Below are 26333 nucleotides of genomic sequence, written 5' to 3'. Positions count from 1 at the left end.
CATCAGAAATGGTTTGAAAGCATTAACACTGAGATCACACCACTCTTGGATCAGAAGACACAAGCTTGCTGTGACTGGCAAAACCATTCATCATCCAGTGAGAAGCAGAACTCTTTCTACTAGCTCAAAGCTTGAAATTCAAATACCTTTCGTGGGTTTAAAACGAATGAAGAAAATGCTAGTTCATTGAGTTAGAACAGGCTTTTGCCTTAGAGTGGGAAATTAAAGTTGAATTGGATGAATAAAATAGTAAAGTTAACATTTTAAGAGTCTTTTTATCTGCTAAGTGAGCTAATTGAATGAAGAGAGGCATCAGAATCAGATTTATTATCGCTGACTTATGTCATGAAATTTGTTGTTTTGTGGCAGCAGTACAGTGCAAAGATTTAAAAAAAAGATACCATGGTATGACACCTCAGTCACGTGCACAACCCGAGCCATGTGGGAACTCCAGGGCATTTCCAGTGTCCTAGATGATCATAGGGCTGTTAGGTATTGTTGGTGGGGTTTGGTCACCCAGTTGCTTGAGAATTCAGTTAGAGAGGGAATTTATTTGACAGACCAAACAAAAAATCAGTCAGCTAATTCAGAAGAGCCCTGGGGGCCTTTTTGTGCTCTGAGCAGTTTTTAGTTCTGACGACTGATTGGGAAGAGGTCCCCTCCACTTGGGCAAGCAGCCACAGCTAAGACAATAACACCATGGATGGCTCAGCTCTACTGAGAGGGATGCAAAAGATGGTTATAGAGGTGTCTGCAGTTAGTAGAGTTGAGGAAAAGTGTCTTTGTCAAAATAGGAGTAAAGTTAATAACAGTGGTATGATCACTTTTATTACTGGGTTTTCCAACTCTGAAACTGGATAAGTTACCAAGCCCAGATGAAAGGTATCCCGGGCTGGAAGCAAGGGAAGAAATTACGAAAGAGCTTTGATCATGATTTTTCAGTCATCCTTAGCTACAGGAATGTTTCTATGATTGGAGAATTTCTAATCTTGTACAACTGTTCATAATGAGGAAGGGATTAACTGTGTTAGTTTAACTGCAGTGACAAGGATATTATTCAAATCTATTCTGAGCGGTTGTATAAACCTTCATTAGAAGGTCTGGCAGATGGAGTACAATGTTGGTAAATGCGAGATCATCCTCTTTGGAAGGAAAAATAGAAGATCAGATTATTATTTAAATGGTGAAAGATTGCAACATGCTGTTTTGCAGAGGGACTTGGGAGTGCTTGTGCATGAATTGCAAAAGGTTGGTCTGCAGGTACAACAGTTTATCAAGAAGCCAAATGAAATGTTGATCTTCATTGCTAGAGGGATTGAATTTAAGAGCAGGGAGGTTATGCTGCAGCTGTACAGGGTACTGGTGAGGTCGCACCTGGAGAACTGCATGCAGTTCTGGTGGCCTTACTGGCTTTAGAGGCGATGCAGAGGAGGTTCACCAGGTTGATTCTGGAGGATGAGGGGGTTAGCCTATGAGGCGAGGTTGAGTTGCCTAGGACTATGCTCACTGGAATTCAGAAGAATGAGAGGGGATCTTATAGAAACATATAAAATTATGAAAGGAATAGATTTTTGCATAGTAGGGGAATTAAGGGTTATGGGGAAAAGGCAGGTAGGTGGATCTGAGTCCATGGCCAGATCAGCCACGATCTGTTGAATGGTGGAAGCAGGCTCAATGGGCCAGGTGGCCTACTCCTGCTCCTATTTCTTATGCAGAAAGACCAGATGAATGAAAGCCAGTCAAATGGATTCTTAAGGGGTGATCCTGTTTGGACAAACTTGATTGAATTTTTTGATGACGTAACAGGCTGGTTTATGAAGTGGTCACATTGATTTTTAGCAAAGCTTTTATATAAAAAAAGTAAAGGTAGATGGAATCAAGGAAGAGTGGTAAATTGGATCCAAAACTCGACCCAGTGGCAGGAAAGTGAAAGCTAATGAGTGACCATGGATGATTTTATGACTGGAAGGCTGTTCTGTTGGAGTTTCATAAGGTGCAGTATTCGATACCTTTTTTGTTATGCATGTTTTGGTCTTAAATAGAGAGGACATGATAGAATGTTTACCTATTGGTACAAAATTGGCTGTGGGTTGATGAGAAGGAAAACTTGGCTTTTTCTAGGAGGATGTTCATGGTTTGGGGCATTGTTGCATTTGGGGGTGGTGAGAAAAGACAAGTGAAGGTAAAATAAGTGGGAAGGTATTGAGAAGTGTGGGGAAATAAAGACCCTTGGAGTAAATGTCCACAAATCCTTAAAGGGAGCATGACTGCTTGATGAAGATTTTTTTAAAATTATATATATTTAAATAGAATACACACATACAGGATGCTTTCCATTATTTAGCCAAGCCATAGAATATAAGGACAGGGAATTGTATATAGTGCTGGTTAAGTCACAGTTCAAGTGCAGTTCTGAACATCACAAAGAAAGACGTGATTATGATGGAGAGGGTACAGAGGATATTTATGAAGATACTGCATGACTAGAATATTTTAGCTATGAGGAAAGATTGGATAGGTTGGCTTTTTTTTTGGAACTGAAGAAAGGGGAGATCTGAAATGGATAAAATTGAGGGGCATAGCAAGGATAAACGGGAAGGACCTATTCCCTTAGCTGAGGGAGCCAAAAACTTGGCCTTCGTTGGGGAAGGTTGTGGCATATAGATTTAAAGTAAGTGGTAGAAGAACACAAGAAAATGGGAACAGGAGTAGGCCATCAGGCCCTTCAAGCCTGCCCCACCATTCAGTATGACCATGGCTGATCTATGTTAGCCTCAACTCTTCTGTGCCATTTCTCCACATCCCTCTTTTCCTTAATCTATCAAATATCTATCCACCTCCACTTTAAATACTTCTAATGATCCATCTTCCATCATCCACTGAGGCAAAAAAAATTCCAGAGATTCACCACCTTCTGTGACAAGAAGTTTTTATGTACCTCAGTTTTAAATGACTGGCCTCTTGTCATGTAATTCTGTCCCCTTGTTCAAGACTCTCCACACTAGTGAAAACATCCCAACATCTACCCCTCTGAACCCCCCTTAGGATCTTATTTGTTTTGAATAAGGTTACATCACCGCTCATTCTTCAAAATGCCAAGGAATATAGGCTGGAACTATTTAGTCTCTCTTGGTATGACAGCCGCCTTGTCCCAGGAATAAACCTGGTGAATCTCCCTTTGTACAGGCCTGTCTATGTTACTATATCTTTTTTTAGGTAATGGGACCAAAAACTGCTATATTCCAGCTATGGCCTCACCAGCACCCTGTGCAATTATAATAACCATCCCCCCCCCCCAACCCATTTTTAAATTCCAACCTCTGAAATGAAGGCCCAAAATGCTATTTTAATTGCTTGTTGGACCTGCGTGCAAGCTCTTTATGATTTGTGCACTAGAACACCCAGCTCCCCCTGTACTTCACTCATTTGCAGCTTTGTGGAAGGAAAAGTGGAGGATGAGGAAGAACATTTTCACCATGTTAGGGGTCTGGAATTTAATATCCAAGGGTGATAGAGGCAGAAGCCTTCACTGCATTTAAAAAGTGTGGATGTGGAAGGAGCTGTGACCTGCAGGATTATGTATCAAGATGATGGGATTAGGTTTCATGACTCTCTTTTGATAGCATGGATATGATGGGCTAATGGGCTCCTGGTAATGTAAATATTCTGTAGTTCTACATGTAGGTTTTTCTCTGAGACGAAGACCCTATACAGACCAAATTTGTGTGGGCTTGCACAGGTAGTATCCTTCTTATGGGTAATAAAGAGCACTGAAAGGAATGCTTCAGAGAGTTTCTAGACCAGGAATTGGTTACAACTGATGATGCTATCCATTTTGACCCTGAGCACCAAGTCTAAAGTCTCATTAACTCCCCAGCACACAAGTACTGTATGTCTGATTAGCTGTTAAAGGAAAGAAGAACAATGGTTGCATCAGGTCCTGATGGCATATCGGCTGAATTCTTAAGCTCTTAAGAGAAACATTGACATGTTCTGTTTTGTGGCTTGTTAAAATCTAACTTGCTAAAGATTCCCCACTGCAACACTAATATTGTCACTTGTTAGAAAAATGACATAGAGCCAACTATAACAAGTATCTAGACATTGCTCTTCTCTCCATGCTGGAGAGATTCTGCTAGAATGTTACTGAATCACATGGTACTGCCCTGCATCCTTGTGTAGCTTCAGGCACTACTGGCTTTATTGTTGTAGCCAGGTGATTGCAGAAAAATTGTCAAGAATGACGCCTGCTGTGTACCATCAAACTGAGCAAAGCTAATGACTGATTCAGTCCTGAGATCATGTGGGAAATCAAACAAAGCTACTTCATTGGAACACTCCTCCATGATCGGATTCCTCCTTCCTGCAGTGTTCTGTCTAAACCTTTGCCTTGCAAACTGGCATAACGTTGTTGTGACTGGGCTCCCAATCCTCTCTCCCATTTTTCAGTAGCTGTGAAAATGTTAATTCAAGATCCAGCTTATCACATGGCACAGGATCTAATACTTGAAAGATGGTAACATCTTCAACCTCTATTGCCACCTTCCTGAAACAAAAGTGATTGTGCTATAGTTACATACTCATTGAAGGGCGTACAAACAACCGTACTGCTGCTCCATAACTTGTAATACCCTGGGGCTAACCTTGAACATTGGCAATTCAATAAGTTCAATCATCAGCAAAGAAGATCAATGTTGCCAGAGAGGAACTGGAAAATGTAGAATACTTTGCCTGCACTGGCAGCCATCTCTTCTAAAAAGCAAACATTGAAACCTGTGAGAGATCCTTCTTCACCATCAGGGATTGCTGCTGTTGTGAACTTCCATTGGACATTCCTGATTATTGTACCTCACTTAATATAAAATCAAAACACAAAATGATGGAAATAGCCAGCTGCAAGTGATAGGGAGAGGGAGCCAAATACTGGTCTAGGTTGATAACCTACTTTTCTTCATGGTTGTTCAAAACATGAATCATATCAAATCAAACATCAGTTCATTTCTAGAAAATATGGATTTGGATTATTTGGAATATTAAAATTTATTTGTGCTTCATAATCAATTTTCTTAAATGGAAATACTCAGCAACTCTCCCGCATCCGACTCTCTCCCGCATCCGACTCTCTCCCGCATCCGACTCTCTCCCGCATCCGACTCTCTCCCGCATCCGACTCTCTCCCGCATCCGACTCTCTCCCGCATCCGACTCTCTCCCGCATCCGACTCTCTCCCGCATCCGACTCTCTCCCGCATCCGACTCTTTCCATCTCACCACCTTAATTTAGTTGAACAGTCATCTTTTTCAATACAATCTTTCCAGTTTGATTCAACACTTTGCTCCTCCTTTTTTCCTCTCTGGGGTTCAGCCTGCACTTTTTTTTTGGCCGTTACATCATGAAATCACGCAGGACAGAAATGGGCCCTTTCAGCTGGGCAAGAATGAATTACCTTTAAGTAAAATCTTGGTGTGGAGAAGGAAGAATTAAAGTTGCAATTATTTCATGATGCCAGCAGATGGCAGCAGCTGTATAAATAAAGCTCTTAAAATTGTAACAATGACAATTTTTGTAATCAGTACCACCAAATCTGCAGACCAAGCATGTGCCTGTAAATAGAACTTTTTTAAAAAAGTAAATGATCTTTTAATGTGAACTCTGTTGACCTCAAATTTTTGAGTGTATAATTATAAAGTTATTGAAGACGGTGAGAAAGCTTGGTTGGGGGGTGGAGGGGGAGAGGAATGGAAGGTGGTGGGTCAAGTGAAGGGAAGAAAGGCGTGAGAAGTTAAAGGTAGGAGACTGTGTAATTAATAAAAACAGCAGCCTGAAAAATGTTTACTGAATTTAAATTCTGCCGCCCTTCTCAGCTGTAGATTTGTAATGCAAAATAAACACATAGATCACTTTTATTCCTTTTCTAGGCATTTGGTTTTGATTTCTACTTGACTGTATAAATTCATGGTGAAATTGGCATAGGTGACGCAAAGCTGAGAACTTAATAATGATGTTCTGGTTTGTTCATTTTCTGTTGGAAGTTAAGCTTATCATAACCTAAATGCTTTGCATAATTTAGAGATTCTGTCGGAGAGGTTACTTGCAAACTTATTGAGAATTTAGAGGTGAAAATTTTTACTTCACTTTTGAGATAAGTATGGATTATTTTTTGGGGAGGGAGGTGAATGTAAGTAATTCATTATTACTTGGGGCCTGCATCCATAGAGCTGCAACACTGTATTTCCCTTAATATTATTTTTGTATAAACCTACTCATTGCTAAATTTGAGTACTGAGTTTGTGGGATTGTGTGATATTTCTGTTACTCATGCACCTACTTATCTGCATAAATTAAATCAAGACTTTAGTGCTGAAAGTGCAGCAATTTTCTGCCATGTTTTGCTATGGGACTGTAAACTGTCAAACTGGCAGGATGTGAATCCAGGTTTCACATATTAAGTAATCTTGCCCTGAAGTAATTTTAAAAAAGAACAATGCTGGAAAAAACTCAGCAGGTTTAGGCAGCACCTGTTGAAAAGGGAAACAATCAAAGTTTCAGCTCTACAGCCCTTTGTCAGACATTCATGGAGGAAGGCACAGAAAAATGTAGAGATAATAGAGGACAAAGAGGCTTTAAAGAAATTAGCCATAAGGAGAAATTAATGGGACTGAAAGCTGTTAAATCCTGAGGACCTGATGATTTTTGTCCAGGGGTCTTGAAGAGGTGTTCAAGGACATTGAAAGATGACAACCTGAGCAGATACAAAGTTCCACAGATTCTGGAACACTTTCCACAGAAGGTAAACAAACATAACCCCACTGTTTAAGAAAGGAAGGAGAGGGAAAGCAGGGAGCTTTTAGCCTGACATCAGTAGTAGGGAAGATGCTAGAATCTATTATTAAGGAAGTAATAGCAGGGCACATTGAAAACTAATGATAGGATTGGATTAGTCAAATGGATTAGTGTTCAGGTTCCAGCTTTTCGGTCTTCAACAATAATTTGGATGAGGGATCAAGTGTCATATATTTGCTGATGATGCTAAGCCAGGTGGCATTATGGAATGTGAGGAAGATGCAGAAGGCTTCAAGGGGATACAGACAAGTGAATGGGCAGATGGGATATAATGTAGAAAGATGCGAGGCCATCCACTTGGGCAGAAAAACTGGGCTATTCTTTAACACTGTTCAATCTCTCATTATTTAATGTTCAGAGGGAGACGGGTTGTCCTTGTTTACAAGTCATTGAAAGTTAACATTCAGGTTCAGCAAACAATTAGGTAGGCAAATGATGTGTTCACCTTTATTGTAAGTGGATTTTGAGATGGTGCCTCAAGGAAGTAGCATCCATCATTAAGGAGCCTCACCACCTGGACATGCCCTCTTCATGTTACTACCATTGGGGAGGAGGTACAGCAGCCTGAAGACCCGCACTCAACATTTCAGGAGCAGCTTCTTCCCTCTGCCATCAGATTCTGAATGGTCCATAAACACTCCCTCCATTATTCTTCTTTTGTCTATTTATTTATTTTTGTAACTTTTATAGGAATCTTTATGTCTTTATTATATGCCTTCCTAAGGAAGGGAGCACAGTGAGCAGGTACCAGCTTGATTCCTGGGATGGTGGGATTGTCTTATGATGGGAGAGTAAAATGGGGTTATACCCTTTAGAGATTAGAAGAGGTGATCTCATTGCCCTGTGCAAAATTCTTAATGGATTTGAAACAGGGTAAATGAATAGTAGATGTTTCTCTTTATTGGGGTGCTGAGAAGCAGAATATATAGGGTTGGCATTCAGAAAAGAGATGAGAAGCAAGTTCTTCACACATAGGGTTGTGAGCCTTTGGAATCCACTATCTTGTGGAAGTGCAGTCACTGAGTATGTTCAAGAGTGAGACTGATCAATTTTCAGTAACTGTGGAAAACAAAGAATGCAGGAAAGTGGTGTGGCGCTAAAAGGTCAGCCTGGATCTTTTTGAATTGCAGAGATGGGATGACAGACCAAATGGCCTACTTCTCCATCTGTTTCTTCTTATGGGCCAAATAAAACTTAAAGGAACAATTTATGCTGATTTTACTTGTACTAGAATGGGTCTATATGTCACCGTGAAGAAATTATAGTTTCATGTTTTTTGATATGTTTCAGGATTTCAAATACATTAAATGATAGTGAATTCAATCTTTATGACACTAAATCTAATTGGTGTGTGGAGTGTTCACAAATTTATAACGTATTTTGTGGTAGGGCTGTTGAGCTTGTATAAAAATCTTCATCAAAACGCAAGTCTACTTAATGTCTCTAAGTAAAGAATATTGCCACATTTCATCAAATAAAGCAATTATAAATTATTTTCTCAGAAATGATTTTTCCATAAATTGTGAATACCAGAACTCTTTCTCCTAAACATGCATGCACAAATTGTATGTTCTGAAATTTATGGATCTTATTATGAGTAAATGCTTGAGCAATGAAGTCTCAACCCTGAAACTTAAAGAGAATGTCATTTAACCACAACCCCTACCCTTATCCCAAATCTGAGGGGGACATAGTGAAACAAAACTGGACTGTCCACTTATTACGAGATCTGGCTGGACCACACATTTCTCTTAATGGCACTAGAAATGAATTGTTTTTGGCTACGGCTCTCTACTTTTACAGCTGTCTTTATCCCCTTGCAAAAAAAAGTTTGATCATGTTTTTAAATATAACCAATAAGATCCATTCCCTTTCACATTTTCTAGTTGTCTCATAAATCCACATTAATATTTTCTACACGTCTCCTTGAATATCTCCAATTAGGCTCCTAACTTTGTTCTAGCACTGAAATGCTTTGATCAAAATTACACGTTGCTTTATTTTTGCCGTGTGAGTGGGATGCTATCCTTCTTGGACCTCTTAGGAACTTCTCAAGCAATCGTCCATATCACCTTCCAATTCCCAGCTCTCGTTTGGTCCTCCTTGTGTATCTAATAATAGCAGTAGCACATCCAGTAATTATTTCCCTTCATATCTTGCAGTTTTATAATTGGCATTTTCCTAGATTTATCCATGGCCTTTGCTTCTTTACCAACATGCAGTCTTGAATGTATTTGGATTTCTATAACCAAATATTTGGAAGACCAGTTCATAATTTTTGGCCCCTGCCACAGAACTTCAATATCAATTCCATTTCTTCTGTTCTCTACACAACCTTGACCCCTTTGTTTCCTCAATTGCAAATTCCATATTGTTTTCCAATTTTTTTTTTGAAAAACCAAAACCACTGTTGGTTCTGTTATCCGTTCCAAACCTAACTAATCTAGATGTTGGCTTGCTAGTCATGTCCTTCGCCTGTTGTTTGGTGTTCATCACTTCTATCCATAGCCTGGTTCTGTCCAAGCCTAGATGCCCATCTGTTCTGTTTTCACTGACCAGCCTTCCCTCCTTTAGTCTCCCCACGGCTTATTTTCAGTCCTTCCCAAAACAGCAGCTTGGGAGTGATTTTAGTTACTCTTCTAATATTTCTGCCTTTGGTTTGGGATCCCTTTTTATTAAGCATCAAATATTTGGAACATTTTCTACTTTTGTGAAGTGTAATATATCTGCTGATGTTGAATATCTGGTTTCAGTAAACAACTATCTTTTGCAAGTAATAATTAATAATGATTCTAGACAACTGTAGTGATTTTATGATTTCCCTCAACACATAATACTTGGTTTTGTTTTGCATCAACTTTTGTATTTCCCGTGGTACTTGTTTCCACCACACAATTCTAATTCTGAACAATACCAAAACTTCCATTTTGTCTAGGTAAAATCAAGATAAAAATGTAATCCAAAAAAGTTTATGAACTACTTTAGTGTCACCAAATCATTAAGAAACCTTTTGAAGACTGGGATATCAGCCTTTACCTTCCAATCACAATCTCTATTGTTAAGGGATTTTGAGGTGAGTTTATGGTTTGATCAAACTTGGCAAAACTATTTGGGCATGGATTCGCATAAAAATAGTGGTGCTTAATTTTTAGTTGCACTGAAGTGGAAATTTAGATATTGACTCAATCCATGAACTGACCCATTCAGGGTTTACTTTTTCAAGAAATATGTCAGTAAGAGTTAACTAACTAGTTCCATTTGGTATTTTTAAGGTAAAAAGTGAGGAATCGGGGGATTCTTCGTCCCAGCAGACAACAACTCAGCCTTCACTGCAACCGTCTTTACAGACCACCCTACCACAGACACAGCTTATGCTTGCTGGAGGGCAGATCACTGGGGTATGTTGAGGCTATTTTCAGCTCAAATTGAATCAAAAGGTCCATACCTAGTTTAATTTCTAAGGCTTAGTGAAGCAATTTTGATACCCTATTGGGATATATATTCACAAGCCAAAAATTTTCAATTTGCAAGGAAGCCATTTTAGAAAGAATAAAATTTAATTCATTTTTTCATCAAAAGAAAGCCATTTTATTATCTAAAGAGTATCTTTTTAAAATGGTATCAGATATTTAACCTGTATGGAAGTTGATTTTAGTACAACTCTATGTTTATTAATAATCAGATCATTTAATGTATATAGGCATTCAATTAACACACAAATCCGAGTGACTTCTTGTTTAATTCACTGTGCTAGCTACGTTAAACCACAAAACTCATGATTTGGATTCAGATATCTGTGTGAGATGAACTGGCTGAGCACATTTTGAATCAAGTCTTCTTTGAGTTCTGAGGCCAGGGTCCTTCTTCTTTGATAGTTCTTCCTGCTTTTATATGCTTTTGCACCAATCTTTTGGAATGCTAGTGCTTCTCAAACCCCAACTGAGCTAATCAAGCACAGAGGAGCATGGAATTGCTTGCTCCTGAGAGTTTTTTTTCATGTGGGTCTCTTTCCAGATAAGTATTTCACTGTTTTAACCAAGGTCTCCAATCATTTCTTATTACCATAGTAAGAGCTAGCTCTTTTGCTCGCTTTTGAGGCCTTTGATGACATGGGAGATGTTTCAGAGTTTTTTATCTCAGTACAACCAAATGGCCACTGTTATATTGATGGTAATTTATTCGGCCTCAGAAACACTGAGCCCCAGCAAACCAGGAACTCCCCACTGAGAATAATGAAACCGAGAAACTGTCATTTTGCCACTCAATTTCCTTATCTCGTGAAGATCTGGTTTCAGTCTGTACCTCACAGTTTAATTGCCACAGGTGGCCTCTCACAACAGCTCTTGATTCACGATTTTGTGATCAATTAATCAAGATTGGAGAACACTCTTCCAGTTATATTGTTATTCTCTTAGCATTCTCAGAGAACTTCACAGACCATTCATTATCCTTGTGTTCAAACTGAAACCCACTCTGGTCTTCTGTTGTGGTGTGGTTTTTAATCCTTTTCTCTCAATAACCTGTTGCTCATGTATAGTTGGCTTTTCCCATTATTCTTTGAAGAGGTTTAGCTTCTCGCCACGTGACTAGAAGAATGAGATGAGTAAAGCTGAATGCTTTGCTCCAGCCCTGGACAAAGCACCAAAGTACAAATTCAAAATTGCTGCTTTGTTTGCTCTGGCGAAGTACTAAAATGTCTTTCATGACTTAGTTTCCAAATCATAAAGAGCAATGTTTTATAATAGCTAGAGGTTTTAATCAACATTGTAGAATGGAATGACATTATAAAAATTAACACAGTTGCGTGAAATGAGAGCTATAATCTCCTCATCTAATACCATAGAAATGTACAGAAATGGGCCCATGTGGCCCACCTTGTCCAAGCTGATCTTGATGCCTATCTACACTATTCCCATCTGCCCACATTAGGCCCATATCCCTCTACTCCTTTTCTATCCAAGTTCCTGGCCAAGTGCCTTTTAAACATAGTAATAATATCTGCCTCCACTACCTCTTCTGGCAGCTCGTTCCAAATGTTCACCACCCTCTGTGTGGAAATCTTACCCCTCAGATCTCCTTTCAATTTCTCCCCTCTCTCCTTAAACCTGTGCCCTCTAATTCTAGACTCCCCTGACTTGGGAAAAAGATACTGACGATCCTATCTATGCCCCTCATCATTTTGTAAATGCCTGTTAAGGCACCCCGTAGCCTCCTATGTTCCAGTGAAAATAAACTCAGCCTTTCCACTCTGTCCTTTTAAATATAGCCCTCCATTCCAGGCAATATCCTAGTGAATCTCTTCTGCACTCTTCGTATTGTTAACACATCCTTCCTGCATTGTAGTGCCCAGAACAATGCACAGTTTGTGCGATCTATAACCAATGTTTTGTACAAGGGGGAAACATGACGTCCCAACTCTTTTATACCTTCTGCCTCGGCCTGTGAAGGCAAGCATACCAAATGCCTTTTTCACTACCCTACCCACCTACGTTGCCACTTTCCGGGAGCTATGGATTGCACCCCAAGGTCTCTCTGTTCATCAGTGGTCCTAATGTCTCTGCCATCTACTCTATTTGACCTCCCAAAGTGCATTACCTTGCACTTGTCTGGATTAAATTCAATCTGCCACTGCTCTGTCCAACTTTCCAGTTGATCTATGTCCCACTGTATCTTTAAACAATCTTCTTTATTATTTATGACTACCACTTTTCATGCCTTCTGCAAACTTACTAATTATACCCCTACATTCTCATCCAAGCCTTTTATATATTTAAAACGATTAAGATCCCAGCACCTGCGGTACACCATGATACAGATTTCCAGTCAGCAAAACTCTCATCCACTACCACCTGCCTTCTATCATCCAGCCAATTTTGGGTCTGATTCATCAACATGCACTGGATTTTTTTGTGCCTTAACCTTCTAGACCAGACTACCATGAGGGACCTGGTCAAAAACCTTACTGAAGTCCATATAGACAAGATCTACTGCCCTGCCTTCATCAATCTCCTTGGTTACCTCCTCAAAAAAATTCAGTGACATTGGTGAGAGCTGATCTCATCTGCACAAAACTGTGGTGATTCTCTGAATCAGTCCCTGTCTTTCCAAATGAACATAAATTCTGTCCCTCAGAATCCTCAACAACTTCCCTACCATTTATGTAAGGCTCACTGGCCTATAGTTTTCAATGTTTATGAAAAGCATTAGGCTGTGCTTTCTAAAACCCAAAATACTGAAGATGGTGGAAACCTGAAATCAAGGAAATGCTGAAAATACTCAGCAGGTCAGGCAGCACCTTGCACCTTTATCCATTTTCTCCCTCCTCCCTGTAGCTTTTAAGCCACTCCCATCAATTTCTCTATTTTTCTTCCACGCTTCTGATGTTTTTAATTATGATATCACCAGGCTCTGTTTACACTCACCTTACCCTTGTGTCCCTGTGTTTAACTTTCCCACCACCAGGCTGCTCAATTTTGTGATTTGACATTCTTTTTTTTGACTTAACTGCTCACTTCATTTGCCACTTCCTTGTTCACTGGGTTGCCCTTTTTGCCGAAGAGCTTCTGTACTACTACTTATATGTAACGTTTACGCCCATCACTTCATCAGTCTTCTCTTGTCAATGTTCCATTCTAGTCTGATCTTTGTTTCCTTGATCTTTCCTTATCCAACTCCAGTGACTTTAATGTACTCTCAGCCCTCAGACGAGACTCGACTTGTCCTTTAATCTGATCATCTTGTTGCATGTGTTGCCTCCCATTATAATTTTGTAGGGTAGCCCTCTGCCTCTATTGAGAACAGTTTGACATCTTTGTTTCCGTGATGTTGAAAGCACCCTTTGAACTGATAAAGTTAATGCATATTGAGCATTTGGAAAATTTAAGTAATATTTCCCAGTTTGCAGGGCAAAAGACATGAGGTTAAATTTCTGAGGGTTAGAGTTGAAGGTGGTAGACCAGTCTGAGTTATAATTACACTAGGGTGGGTGTGGGAAGTAAGACACCACATGACTAGTGCTTCTAGTGTTGGGAGCAAGGAAGGCTATTATCTCTACTTTATTGTGCCTCCATTGGACATTTGGGCAAAATTCATCTAGTTCAAGTATATGTCACCAACGAGGAAATCCTACTGGTCCAAAGCTAGAAACTATAATATTCCAGTTAAGCAGACAGACAGATAGAAAAGGGTTGGATGGGCAGCTCAGAAAATTGGCCTTCTATATGTTCAAGTCATATGTGGAGATACACCGAAGCTCTACCAGGTTCTTACAACAGAATAGAGGATCTTTACAGTGTCTGCAAGGTGCTTGAGATGACATAGGTATGCTTCACACTGTTCCTGGAGTGTAGCAAATGATAAAAGGTGAGGACTATCTGACATTGTGCTCTGAAGAGGATTATGCAGTGTTACAGTGGAGCAATTGAAGGATTGACAAACTTTGAATTAGAAGATTAACAAATGAGCTTGAGCTGGCACATGTCGATCTTCACAGAAGATAAAGCCCACAATTTAGAGAGACTTTTGCAATGTAGTTATAGGAGTATTTGCCAGAGGGGCTTTTGAATATGTTTTAATTTGCTATATTGTATATAAATTAAGAATCAAGAGACCTGTGCTGCTACTTTGTGTTGGTGTGAACATGAATATAACTACTATTGAGGAAGATGCGCATGTAATCCTAAATTGTGTATATTTTTCTCCACCAGTTAACGTTGACAACAGCACAGCAGCAGTTGTTAATCCAGCAAGCGCAGGCCCAGCTATTGGCTGCTGCAGTCCAACACTCAGCAAATCAGCAGCATAATGCCACAGGAGCGACTATTTCTGCCACAGCAGCAACTCCTATGGCACAAATACCCATCACTCAACCAATCCAAATACAAGTATGTAAGCATATGTTTTATTTCTCTACTTTTTATGGGTTAGAGAACTTTCCTTTGGAAGGAGTTGATTTGGAACGAGTGATTACCAAATTAACAGTTCATCTGACATTGTTCTTCTAGTAATGAAAACTTTCAAAACAGACTTATGTAACTAACATCAGTTTTTTTGTGAGGGAGTCAAGTTAGTTACAACTTGTAAAAAATAAATTAATATTTGTTCACATAGGTTTGACTGCTCAAATTGATTTGTGCATAGGAGCTCATTCATATTTTCTCTCTCCCAATATGCAAGAAACCCATTAGTGATTATAAAGAAGAAAATAAAGGAATGCCATTAGTATAATGTAGCATATTTTTAAAAAATGGTATTGGAATGCAAAAATTCCATTAATTTCATCCGGATTTCTCAAAACAGCTTTCCAAAATGCTTAGAAAAAACGTCATCTTAAATTATTTAGCTGATTCTTGGCTTCTCAATTTGTAAATGGGTTTCTGGCATATGAATAATAAATCTCTTCAAAAAAAAACATAACAGGCAAGGAAATAAAGAAGACTGACATAAATGCTTGCCATGCCAGCAACACCCAAATTCTGTGAATGAATAAACAGGGAGGAGGACTTGGTGCTTCTAAGACATTATTTGGTTTAAAAATGTTGAGTTTATCAAATCACTTCAGGTATATAGAACAGTACAGCACAGGAACAGGCCCTTCGGCCAATGATGTTGTACCAAGCTAATTAACTAATGATGCCTAATTACACTAATCCCTTCTGCCTGCACATGGGTTATATCTCTCCATTCTCTGCCGATTCATGTGTCTGTCTAAGAGCCTCTTAAATGCCTCTATTGTATTAGCCTCCACCACCACCCCTGGCAGTGCATTTCAAGCACTTACTGCACCTTCTGTTTTTTTTAAAAAAATTGCCTCGGACATCTTTGAACTTTTCTCCTCTCAACTCAAATGCATGTCCTTTACTATTAGATATTATGACCTTGGGTCAGGGGTCGGGGGGTGGTGGTGGGGGAAGATATCGGCTGTCTGCTCTATCTATGCTGGTCTATAATTTCCAGGATTATTCCTATTTCCATTCTTGTACAAAGGAACAACATTAGCTACCCATCTGTGGCTGGAGAGGACAAGGTCTTGGTCAAGGCCCCAGTAATCCCATCTTTTGCTTCTCAATAACCTGAGGTAGATCACATCAGGCCCTGGGGACTTGTCCACCTTAACGTTCTTCAAGAGACCAAACACCACCTCTTTCTTTATCTCTAAAAGCCCTAGCATATTAGCATGAGCAATATCCTCCATGTCCTTCTCCTTGGTGAATACTGACGTAAATCACTAATTCAGGACCTCATCCTCTCCCTCCAAGCACATGTTCCTTCCTCTATCCTTGAGTGGTCCTGCCCTCTTCCTAGTTATCCACTTGCTCTTGATGTATGTATAGAATGTCTAGGATTCTCTTTAATCCTACTTGCCGAGGACTTTTCATGGCCCTTCCTGGCTCTCAATTTCTCTTCTGGCTTCTTTATATCTCTCAATGGCCCTTTTCAATTTTAGCTTAATAAACCTTATATATGCTTCCTTTTTTCTTCTTGACCAAATTCACAACCTCTCTCGTCATCCAATGTTCCCCTACTTTGCCAACCTTATCCTCGTACTGGAGCATACTGGTCCTGTACTCTGCAGTTGGTCTTTAAACAACCTTCACGTGGCAGACACGTGGACTTGCCCAAAAACAACTGTTCCCAATAAACTCTCCCTAGCTCTTGCCTAATACTCTAGTAATTTGCACTCCCCCAATGTAATACCTTCCCACAAGGTCCATACTTATTCATAGCTATCTTAAAACTTAAGGAGTTGTGATCATTGTTTCCTAAATGTTCCACCACTGAAAGGTCAGTCACCTGGCCAAGCTCATTTCCCAATACCAGGTCCAGTATGGCCTCTCCTCCAGTTGGACTACCTAAAAACTGTTTCAAGAAACTCTTGGATACACTCAACAAACTCTACCCCCTCTAACCATCTTGCACTAAGGGGGTCCCAGTCTTTATAGAGGAAGTTGAAGTCACCCACTACAACAACTGTTGTTTTTGCACCTTTCCCTAATCTGCCTGCATATCTGTTCCTCAATGTTCCAGTGACTATTGGATGGTCTATAGTATAATCCATCAGAGTGATTGCATCTTTGTTGTTTTTGAATTCTGCCCATGTAGACTCGATGGATGAGCCCTCCATTATGTTCCCTCTCAGTGTAGCTGTGATATTGTCCCTGATTAGTAGTGTGACTTCTGTTACCTCCCTATCTCTTTTAAAGCGTTGAAACCCTGGAACAGTAAGCAGCCAGTCCTGACCTTCTCTCAACCAAGTCTCATTAATGGCCACAACGTCATAGTTCCATGTATTGATCCATGCTCTAAGCTCACCTCCCTTACCCTTGATTCTCCTTGCATTAAAATAGCCCTTCTGTCCCATTGCGTATAGTACCTTGCTTCTGCCTGTCCTTCTTTACAGACTTGCTGGTAATGACATCTACCTTCCCCTCAATCCCTCCACTTTCTGATCTCATGCTCTAGTTCCCATTCAATTCCGAATTAACTTCCAGCCTCTCGTCCGCCTCACTGACGCTTTGGATCCCACCCCCATACCAATCTAATTTAAACCCTTCCTAGTAGCACTAGCAAATCTGTCCACCAGGATATTGGTCCCCCTCCAGTTCAGGTGCAGCCTGCCCCTCTTGTACAGATCACCTCTGTACAAGAGATCCCAATGGTCCAAAAATCAGAATTCCTGTCCCCTGTACCAACTCTTCAGCCACGCATTCATCTGTAATATCCTCCTATTCTTGCCCTCACTAGCACATGGTAACCAGAGTAATCCAGAGATTACTACCCTCAAGGTCCTGCTTTTTAACTTCTTTCCTAACTCCCTATATTCACTCTTGAGAACCTCATCCCTTTTTCTACCTACAGTATATAATTTGTGCCAGTGTGCACAGTGACTTCTGGCTGCTCACCCTCTCCCTTGAGGATGTTCTGCGGCTGCTCAGAGACATCTTCAGTGCTGGCACCAGGAGGTAACACACCATCCTGGAGTCCCTTTTGCGACCACATAATCTGTCTGCCTCCCTAACTATTGAGTCTTCTCTCCCTATAGTCCTGTCTTCCTTCACTGTTCTCTGTACATTTTGTGTATGGAAGCAAATGGAATGATTAAGTCTATTTGTGCTTTCTAAATGCTTGGCTTGAGAAGAGTTACTTGTAGCTTTAAAAGCATGTCAGAAATAAGAGATGGATTTCTAATAATTCATTGTAAAATTAAATGTGGTCTGATTTTTATATTTTGTAAGCATGTTTCCTTCGTAACTCCTCGCTAGCCCAACTTTAATGTGGAGGCACAAGAGACTGCAGATGCTGGAATCTAGAGCAAAATACAAATTGTTGAAGGAACCCCAGCAGGTCAGGCAGCAACTGTGGGAAATGGACAGTTGATCTAGATGCTAGATGAAGGGTCTTGCCCCAAAACTTTGATTGTCCATTTCCCTCCACAAGTGCTGCCTGACTCACTGAGTTCCTCTAGTAGTTTGACTTTTTCTAATTTTAACATTTTGTCCCCATTGTAAGCATAGTTTCTCAGTGCCTGCCCTTTCTATACTTACCTTATCAAATGCCTTTCTATTTACATACCCAAGTAAAATGTAATTTCATGACATCTTATATGGTGTATGAGAAACACTGTGATCAGTCTTTTGGGCTAAATGATTAAGAAACATAGAAAACCTACAGCACATACAGGACCTTGGTCCACAAAGTTGTGCCAAACATGTCCCTACCTTCAGAAAATACTAGGCTTACCCATAGCCGTCTATTTTTCTAAGCTCCATGTACCTATCCAAAATTCTCATAAACGACCCTGAAGTATCTGCCTCCACCACTGTTGCTGGCGGCCCATTCCACGCACTCACCACTCTCTGAATAAAAAACTTACCCCTGACATCTCCTCTGTACTTACTCCCCAGCACCTTAAATCTGTATCCCCTCGTGGCAACCATTTCAGCCCTGGGAAAAAGCCTCTGACTATCCACACGATCAATGCCTCTTATCATCTTATACACCTCTATCAGGTCACCTCTCATCCTCTGTCGCTCCAAGGAGAAAAGGCCGAGTTCACTCAACCTGTTTTTGTAAGGCATGCTCCCCAATCCAGGCAACGTCCTTGTAAATCTCTTCTGCACCCTTTCTATGGCTTCCACATCCTTTCTGTAGTGAGGTGACCAGAACTGAGCACAGTACTCCCAAGTGGCGTCTGACCAGGGTCCTCTATAGCTGCAACATTACCTCTTGGCTTCTAAATTCAATTCTACGGTTGATGAAGGGCAATACATCATATGCCGCCTTAACCACAGAGTCAACCTGTGCAGCTGCTTTGAGCGTCCTATGGACTCGGACCCCAAGATCCCTCTGATCTTCCACACTGGCAAGAGTCTTGCATTAATACTATATTCTGTCACCATACTTGGCCTACCAAAATGAACCACTTCACACTTATCTGGGTTGAACTCCATCTGCTACTTCTCAGCCCAGTTTTGCTTCCTATCTGTGTCCCGCTGTAACCTCTGACTGCCCTTCACGCTATCCACAACACCTCCAACCTTTGTGTCATCAGCATACTTACTAACCCATCCCTCCACTTCCTCATCCAGGTCATTTATAAAAATCACGAAGAGTAAGGGTCCCAGAACAGATCCCTGAGGTACACCACTGGTCACCGACCTCCATGTAGAACATGACCTGTCAACAACCACTCTTTGCCTTCTGTGGCAAGCCAGTTCTGGATCCACAAAGCAATGTCCCCTTGGATCCCATGCCTCCTTACTTTCTCAATAAGCCTTGCATGGGGTACCTTATCAAATGCTTTGCTGAAATCCATTTACACTACACCTACTGCTCTTCCTTCATCAATGTGTTTAGTCACATCCTCAAAAAATTCAATCAGGCTCTTAAGGTAGGAACTGCCCTTGCAAAGCCATGCTGACTCTTCCTAATCATATTATACCTCTCCAAATGTTCACAAATCCTGCTTCTCAGGATCTTCTCCTTCAACTTACCAACCACTGAAGTAAGACTCCCTAGTCTACAATACCCTGGGCTATCTCTACTCCTTTTGTATATAGGAACAACATCCACAACCCGACAATCCTACGGAACGTATCGTGTCCCCACTGCTGATGCAAAGATCATCGCCAGAGGCTCCGCAATTTCCTCCCTCGCCTCCTGCGGTTGCCTTGGGTACATCTCATCTGGTCCCGGCGACTTATGGAACCTGATGCTTTCTAAAAGCTCCAGCACGTCCTCTTTCTTAATATCTACACGCTCAAGCTTTTTAGAGTGATGCAAGTCATCACTGCAATCACCAAGATCCTTTTCCATAGTGAATACTAAAGTGAAATATTCATTAAGTACCTCTGCTATTTCCTCTGGATCCATACACATTTTCCCACTGTTACACTTGATAGGTGCTATTCTTTCATGTCTTATCCTCTTAATAGTATAATCTCATTTTTTTTTAGAGAGAGACGGGGGTAACCAAAAGAGAAATCATTTGGCTAGTTGGTGGTGTTTATCACTCAAACCAATAAAACTCAAAAGTGTAATTTGTAGTAACTTTTCATTTACATTCTGTATCCATGCTTTAAGGTTAAATAGTGTCGAGTTCTTGTTCACAATTAATTAAAAGTTGTCCCTCTAAAGAAAAATATTTGTTTTATATTTTCTTCAAACATTTTTAGATCTCTTGGTACTTGTGCAGTTTTCAAGAAAGTTGACAAACAGTTGTATTGTCATGGGAGGCAGACAGTTTTCCCATAACTTGGCTTTTTTGTAAGGATTTGGAATCACTTCATTCATCTGTGAATGATACCAGTCCCACTCTCATAGATAACCATTTCAGAAAACTAACTAGCTGTGGAACTGTGTTAAAAGTAGAACTTGAATTCAATAAACTAAAAATGCTTATTTGGGCTTTCTATACGAATTAACTATCCAGTAATAGATTTTGATTTAATTGTTACAAATCAAAATGCACCTTTGTATTTTAGGATTTTTGAACTAACTGTTTTAGTACAATTTTTTTTTTCTGATTTTGTAAGTCACTCGGTTAGGTAAACTGTTCTTAGCGTATCCTTATCTAAAATACTGCACTTATTCTCTTATAGGATCTGCAACAGCTACAACAGTTACAGCAACAGAACTTGAATCTGCAGCAGTTTGTTCTGGTGCAACCGGGTCACCCAATCACCACCAACCTGCAACCAACGCAGTTCATCATCTCACAACCTCCACAGGGACAGCAGGTGGAATTAAATAAAATCTGGGAAAATTGCAGGTTTTTGAATATTGAGACATAAGAATTGAGAATGTAGTAACTGAAGGGAGTTCTGGATTCAGAGAACAAAATTAGCTACAAAGTAATTGATTATTCATATCTCTGAAAATGTTACCACAAGCTTAGGATCCTTTCCTGATGTACATCTTAAAGATTTCCTTCTACATTTATGACACTGGTAATTTGAGTTATTTATTTGCTGTGATATCAACAAGATTGACAGACTTTTGAAGTTCCCTCATTGGATCTCTTTGCTAATTGGATTCATACATTGGATTTCTTTCACCTTGAACTATTGCACTTGTGCTTTTGTTCAGATTGATTACGATAAACAAAAAGTTCATATATCATGGGGAGAAACATTCAATGAACTGAAACACGAAGTACAAGCAATTCTATAATTAGACAGCTACTTGGTATTTTAGACCATTTTCCCAAAGGGATGTTTTTGGGAATTTATATTTTGCTCTCAGTTTTAAAAGTTTGTCGCAAATTGAAAAAGAAGCCATAATAGTCCATAAGATGCTCATTCTGATTGCTGCAATTTTGTTTCCACATTATGGTAATGATAAAAGGTTTGTTAACCTATCGCCATAAAGAAAATTGTAACCCATTTAAGTTAGAAAACTTTTGATCCTTTAATGTTTGTGAACAAACATTAAAAGAACAAAGGTTATGTCAGTGCTTTGATGAGAACTTTGGTCAGGTGTGGGGTGTTTCTGTTTTCTCATGATTTGCACAATGTCTCATCTGCTAAGTTCTTATATGTTCTATCTTTTGGAACATTTGAGAGGCATTAAGAGAACATGGAAAGGATGCAATAGGTTTCTGTTGCACAACAAGTTTTTATGGGAGTGTTGGTCTCCTACCTTCAGAGTTTCAGTCCATCCCATCTTAGCAAAGGATATTTTCACTCCATAAGAGTTGTAAATGGAAAGAGGTTACAATAATTAGATTTTAGGATAAATAGGTGCTAATTTAACATTCTTGCTCACCAAAATCTGGGGGGAAGTAGAAGAAGTCAATTATACCATGAAAGGGGATAATCTATGGTCAAGAAGGACAATTGCAATTTTTATTCCAGTTCTGAGCATGTGATATTGAGTCTTGATATGGTAGTAAAAATAGAAACAACTGTTTGCATGCCCTAATTATAGAGAGAAACTTTTTTTTAAGCAGTCAATAATTCACCACAAATGTTTATTATGTGCCCAGATCCAAAACAATAACATTGCTTGCTCCTTCAGGTAATGGTCAATTAGTACTTTCAGTATTTGATATTTTGTTTCAAATTTTCTTTTATCAAGATTGTTCATCAATCTTGTAATTGATCAGAGATGCAAAGGTCCTCAAGAATGAATGGGTTTGCCTCAGTATCTTCCAGTTGAGCACATGGCAGTTTTTTTAAAACTTGTATATCTTTATTTTCATGTTAGGTCTCGTACAAGCCCAGAACCTTCTACAACAACTACCTCAGCAAAGCCCAAGCCAACCTCCTGCAGTCTCAGCCAAGCATCACCTTCAGCACGCAGGTCAGTTTGTTGGGACTAGAACAATATAGAAAAATTTCCTTAATGGTTGGGAGCTTTACAAAACTTCCCTGTTTTTTGGCATTACAAAACTTGGCGTAACATTTGAAAATGCACTATAACATTCCAAGCTGCTAAGGATTTGAGATATTTTGTATAATTCAGCATTTTGCATGTATTTAAGTCATTCAGAATCTCAAATGAAGATATTAATCCATTTAAGTTATGATATCACACAAGGCTAGTTTCATCTTTGTTTTCAAATTTGCATTTTAAAATTTATATTGTGCGTCAATTTTTTGCCCTTCACTTCTTGATCAGTCTTATAGTGTAACAGAGAAGCGCGTACCATTTTATGAAATGAACAGGAGAACTGGCATTGGGTAAGTTTCAGGATCTCGGATTCCATTCGACTGATTAAATTTAGGTTCATCTCTGAGGAGATGTCAGCTATAAATTACCCACCTTAGTGAGCATTCCCTTTTGCATTGCTAACTAAGTAGCGTTTTTGGTTGAGAGTAGTGGTATTTTATGAAAGCAAGAAGGATCTCTGGTCTTTATTGTTAATCATCTTAATCATTTTAAAAAAGCTGTTGTACACGGTTTTGGAATTGTTTTGAGAGCTCTGACTTAAAGGACAAGATGAGAAAGGGGCATCTTTTTGGTATCTCTGTGGATTTCGATGCAAGTGAAAGCTGTATTATAACTCAAAAGTTCAGACAGGGTTAGAGAAGCTTTGTTGAAAACTCAAACCTCTCTTCTGCTCAGGAATGTGGTACGAGGTTGTGTTTGGGTAGAGTCCTTCTTTGCAAAGGAAGATATTTGCAATTTGAGATGAAAGTTATGGAAGAAGGAAGGAAGTGAAACAGAACAGTGGTTGGAGTTACAAACACCAGACAGGTGAACAGAAAAGATGATTTGCACTGGCAGATGAAATAAGGTTATGTTATAAGATGTCATCGGATAACATGCAGCATTGAATGCATGATAACTGTTCATATTTGTATAGTGCTTTTATTCTGAGAGCAAGATGTGTATTGTTATGAGTATTAGCAAACTGAACTCATTCAGGAAGGCAGGAGCTCCAGCTTAGAACAAAAGCAAGAACAAATTTCAGCAAAAGATTATCAATGCGTGTGGTACAGTAAGACGTGGGTAACATCATAGTTTTATCCAAAGTGCCCATGGAAGTATATATTAGGATGGTGGCTTTGATTTGGTGGAATCATTATTCTTACAGACATGCTTAATAGATGACAATCTGGAACAAGAGCCTGAAGAAAATTGCACCTTACTGTGGGTCTCTTCAAAATATCTATAGAGCAAATGGAAGACATTTCTGGCAAACAGGCTCTTTCTAAGATGTTCTTGTGCCAAAAGGTCTTTGATCTGAAATGTTAACTGTATCTTTTTACACAGGTGCTGCTTGACCTGCTGAGTGTTTCCAATATTTTCTAGTTTTTATTTCAGATTTCCAGCTTCTGCAGTTTTTTTTTCCACTGCTTTTCATAGCCTCAGAAACTTGTTTTAGTGATCTACGGTTCCCTTTTACACAAAATCTTGCAGTTGGTGAAATAGGGAAGGAGAGCTATCTTGCACTATTTCTTTTGGAAATGATTTAAACCTGGATATTTGATTTTGGAATGAATGATAATGTTAATCCATGTAATTTAGTTTGTTAAGTTTATAGTCATATTGGAGAACAGAGCAACCATTTGCAAATCTATTCTTGCCTTGGGTTGATTAATGTATCATAAGTTTTTAAATCTGTTATTACAAATTAAAATATAATTCTTTTCAGCCAGCAACACCCGACACGCACAACAATAGCAACGGCTCCTATCCAGTCGGTACAGCAGAGCCAGTCGACACCAAAGCGCGTAGATACTCCTAACATAGAGGAACCAAGTGACCTTGAGGAACTTGAGCAGTTTGCCAAGACGTTTAAACAGAGACGTATCAAACTCGGGTTCACTCAGGTAGGAAAACAATGTTTTTTGTGCGTGATTTGATAGTTTGCATGATGAACCATTAATGGACCATATTGTGTTAAATTAAATAGTTGAATGCAACTTAAAATGTTTAGTGATAAATTGCATTAATAACAGCATTCTAGTCATACTTGGTTGTTTTACTTCAGTATTTTGTGTGCAAGATTGTTAAAATTTTACTTTGTACTTTATAATGAAATTACTATATATTTAAAATGCTGTGTAGAGGCGCACAAAATCGCATTTAGGTGGCTTTAGTCCTTTTTTAGAATATAAAATACATAGCAGGAATAAACTAATACAGCCTTTGAGCTGTAAGCCCTTTTTCATTATAATCATGGTTATGCAACCTATGTGCCCATTTTCCTGAAAGAAAACCCTATCCCTTAATTTCACTGTCTAAAAAATTATGCATCTCATCTCAGAATGTATGCACTAACTTAACATCCATAACCCTTTGAGACCAGAATTTTAAAGATTATGAAACCTAATTGAAGAAATTCTTCCCCATTTCCATCCTGAATGACTGTCACTTACTTTGATGCTATGCCCTCTGAATCTGCAACCACCATCCTGAGGAAACAGCTACTCAATGGCTACTCTGTTACTGATTACTGCATTTGCAGTCTTGTGTTTCAATGAGATCACCTCTCATTCTTCTGAGCTTAATGCATATAAACCCACATTGTCTTAAGGGAACGTTTTATTTTGAGAAATAATCCAGTGAATCTATGTCAGAATGGTTTATTTGGGCATGGAGATAAAAACTGCACACTGCACTTTGTGTGTCTCAACAAAGGCCTGTATAATTGCAGCAAGGCTTTTTTTGTGTTGTTGTAATCCAGCCCTCTTACAATAAAAGCCAGCATACCACTTGGCTTCCTGATTGCTTGCTATCTCCATATATTAAGTTTTTGCATGCCATGAACCAGCATTCTAACGCTTACCATAATTACTTAACGCACCCAGTTAACTTGTTATATAGAACCTATAAAATATACTGGCTAGGCCGTAATTGGAATATTCCTTCCAATTCTGTCACCAAATATGGAATTCCAAGAGAGAGTGAAAATAAAAGCTTTGCCAGAATAGTTGTAGGGACAAAGGATTTCAGCCATAAGATTTGACTGGAGCAAAGAAGTTTGAGCGGAAATTTCATAGATATATACTAAATCATGCTTGGTTTAGATTGGGTATGTGGAGGGAAGCTGTTCCCATCAGTAGAATGTTCAATATTTAAACCTTAGGACAAAAGATACAAAGAGTATGACAGAGGTATCTAAGGACAGAGGGCATAAGTTTAAGGTGAGGAGCAAGAGGTTAAAAGGGATCTAGAGGAAGAATTTTTTTTCACCCAGAGGGTGGTTGCAGTCTGGAATACACTGCCTGAGGAGGTGATAGAGGCAGGTGTTTCTTGACATGTATTGTATTGGTTTATTATTGTCACGTGTACTGAGATAAGGTGAAAAACTTAGTTCTGCAAGCCATCCATATAGAACATATAAAAAATGGTGGAGGAACTCTGCAGGTCAGGCAGCATCTATGAAGGAAAATAAAACAGTTGACATTTTGTGTCGAGACCTTTCATGAGGGAACTTTTAACTCTCAACCATCTCCACCTCAGCACCATTAATACATACACGGGTATGTGCTCTGCCTTGCTTCCTGAAGTCAATGACCAGCTGTTTAGTTTTGCTGACA

General features: G+C 39.4%; 1 protein-coding gene across 1 annotated transcript in view; it reads left to right on the top strand.

Moving 5' to 3' along the window:
* Positions 1-26333, top strand: part of LOC127569412 (POU domain, class 2, transcription factor 1-like) — a 149898-nt gene that overhangs the window by 57888 nt on the left and 65677 nt on the right. Inside the window, 6 exon segments of the mRNA XM_052014027.1 lie at positions 10116-10241; positions 14550-14726; positions 20943-21079; positions 22547-22595; positions 22597-22644; positions 24447-24620. Of these exon segments, the coding sequence (XP_051869987.1) occupies positions 10116-10241; positions 14550-14726; positions 20943-21079; positions 22547-22595; positions 22597-22644; positions 24447-24620 (711 nt within the window).

The sequence above is a fragment of the Pristis pectinata genome, chromosome 4 (assembly GCF_009764475.1).
Source record: "Pristis pectinata isolate sPriPec2 chromosome 4, sPriPec2.1.pri, whole genome shotgun sequence".
Classification (NCBI taxonomy): domain Eukaryota; kingdom Metazoa; phylum Chordata; class Chondrichthyes; order Rhinopristiformes; family Pristidae; genus Pristis; species Pristis pectinata.
This window is presented reverse-complemented; position numbering and strand designations above follow the sequence as displayed.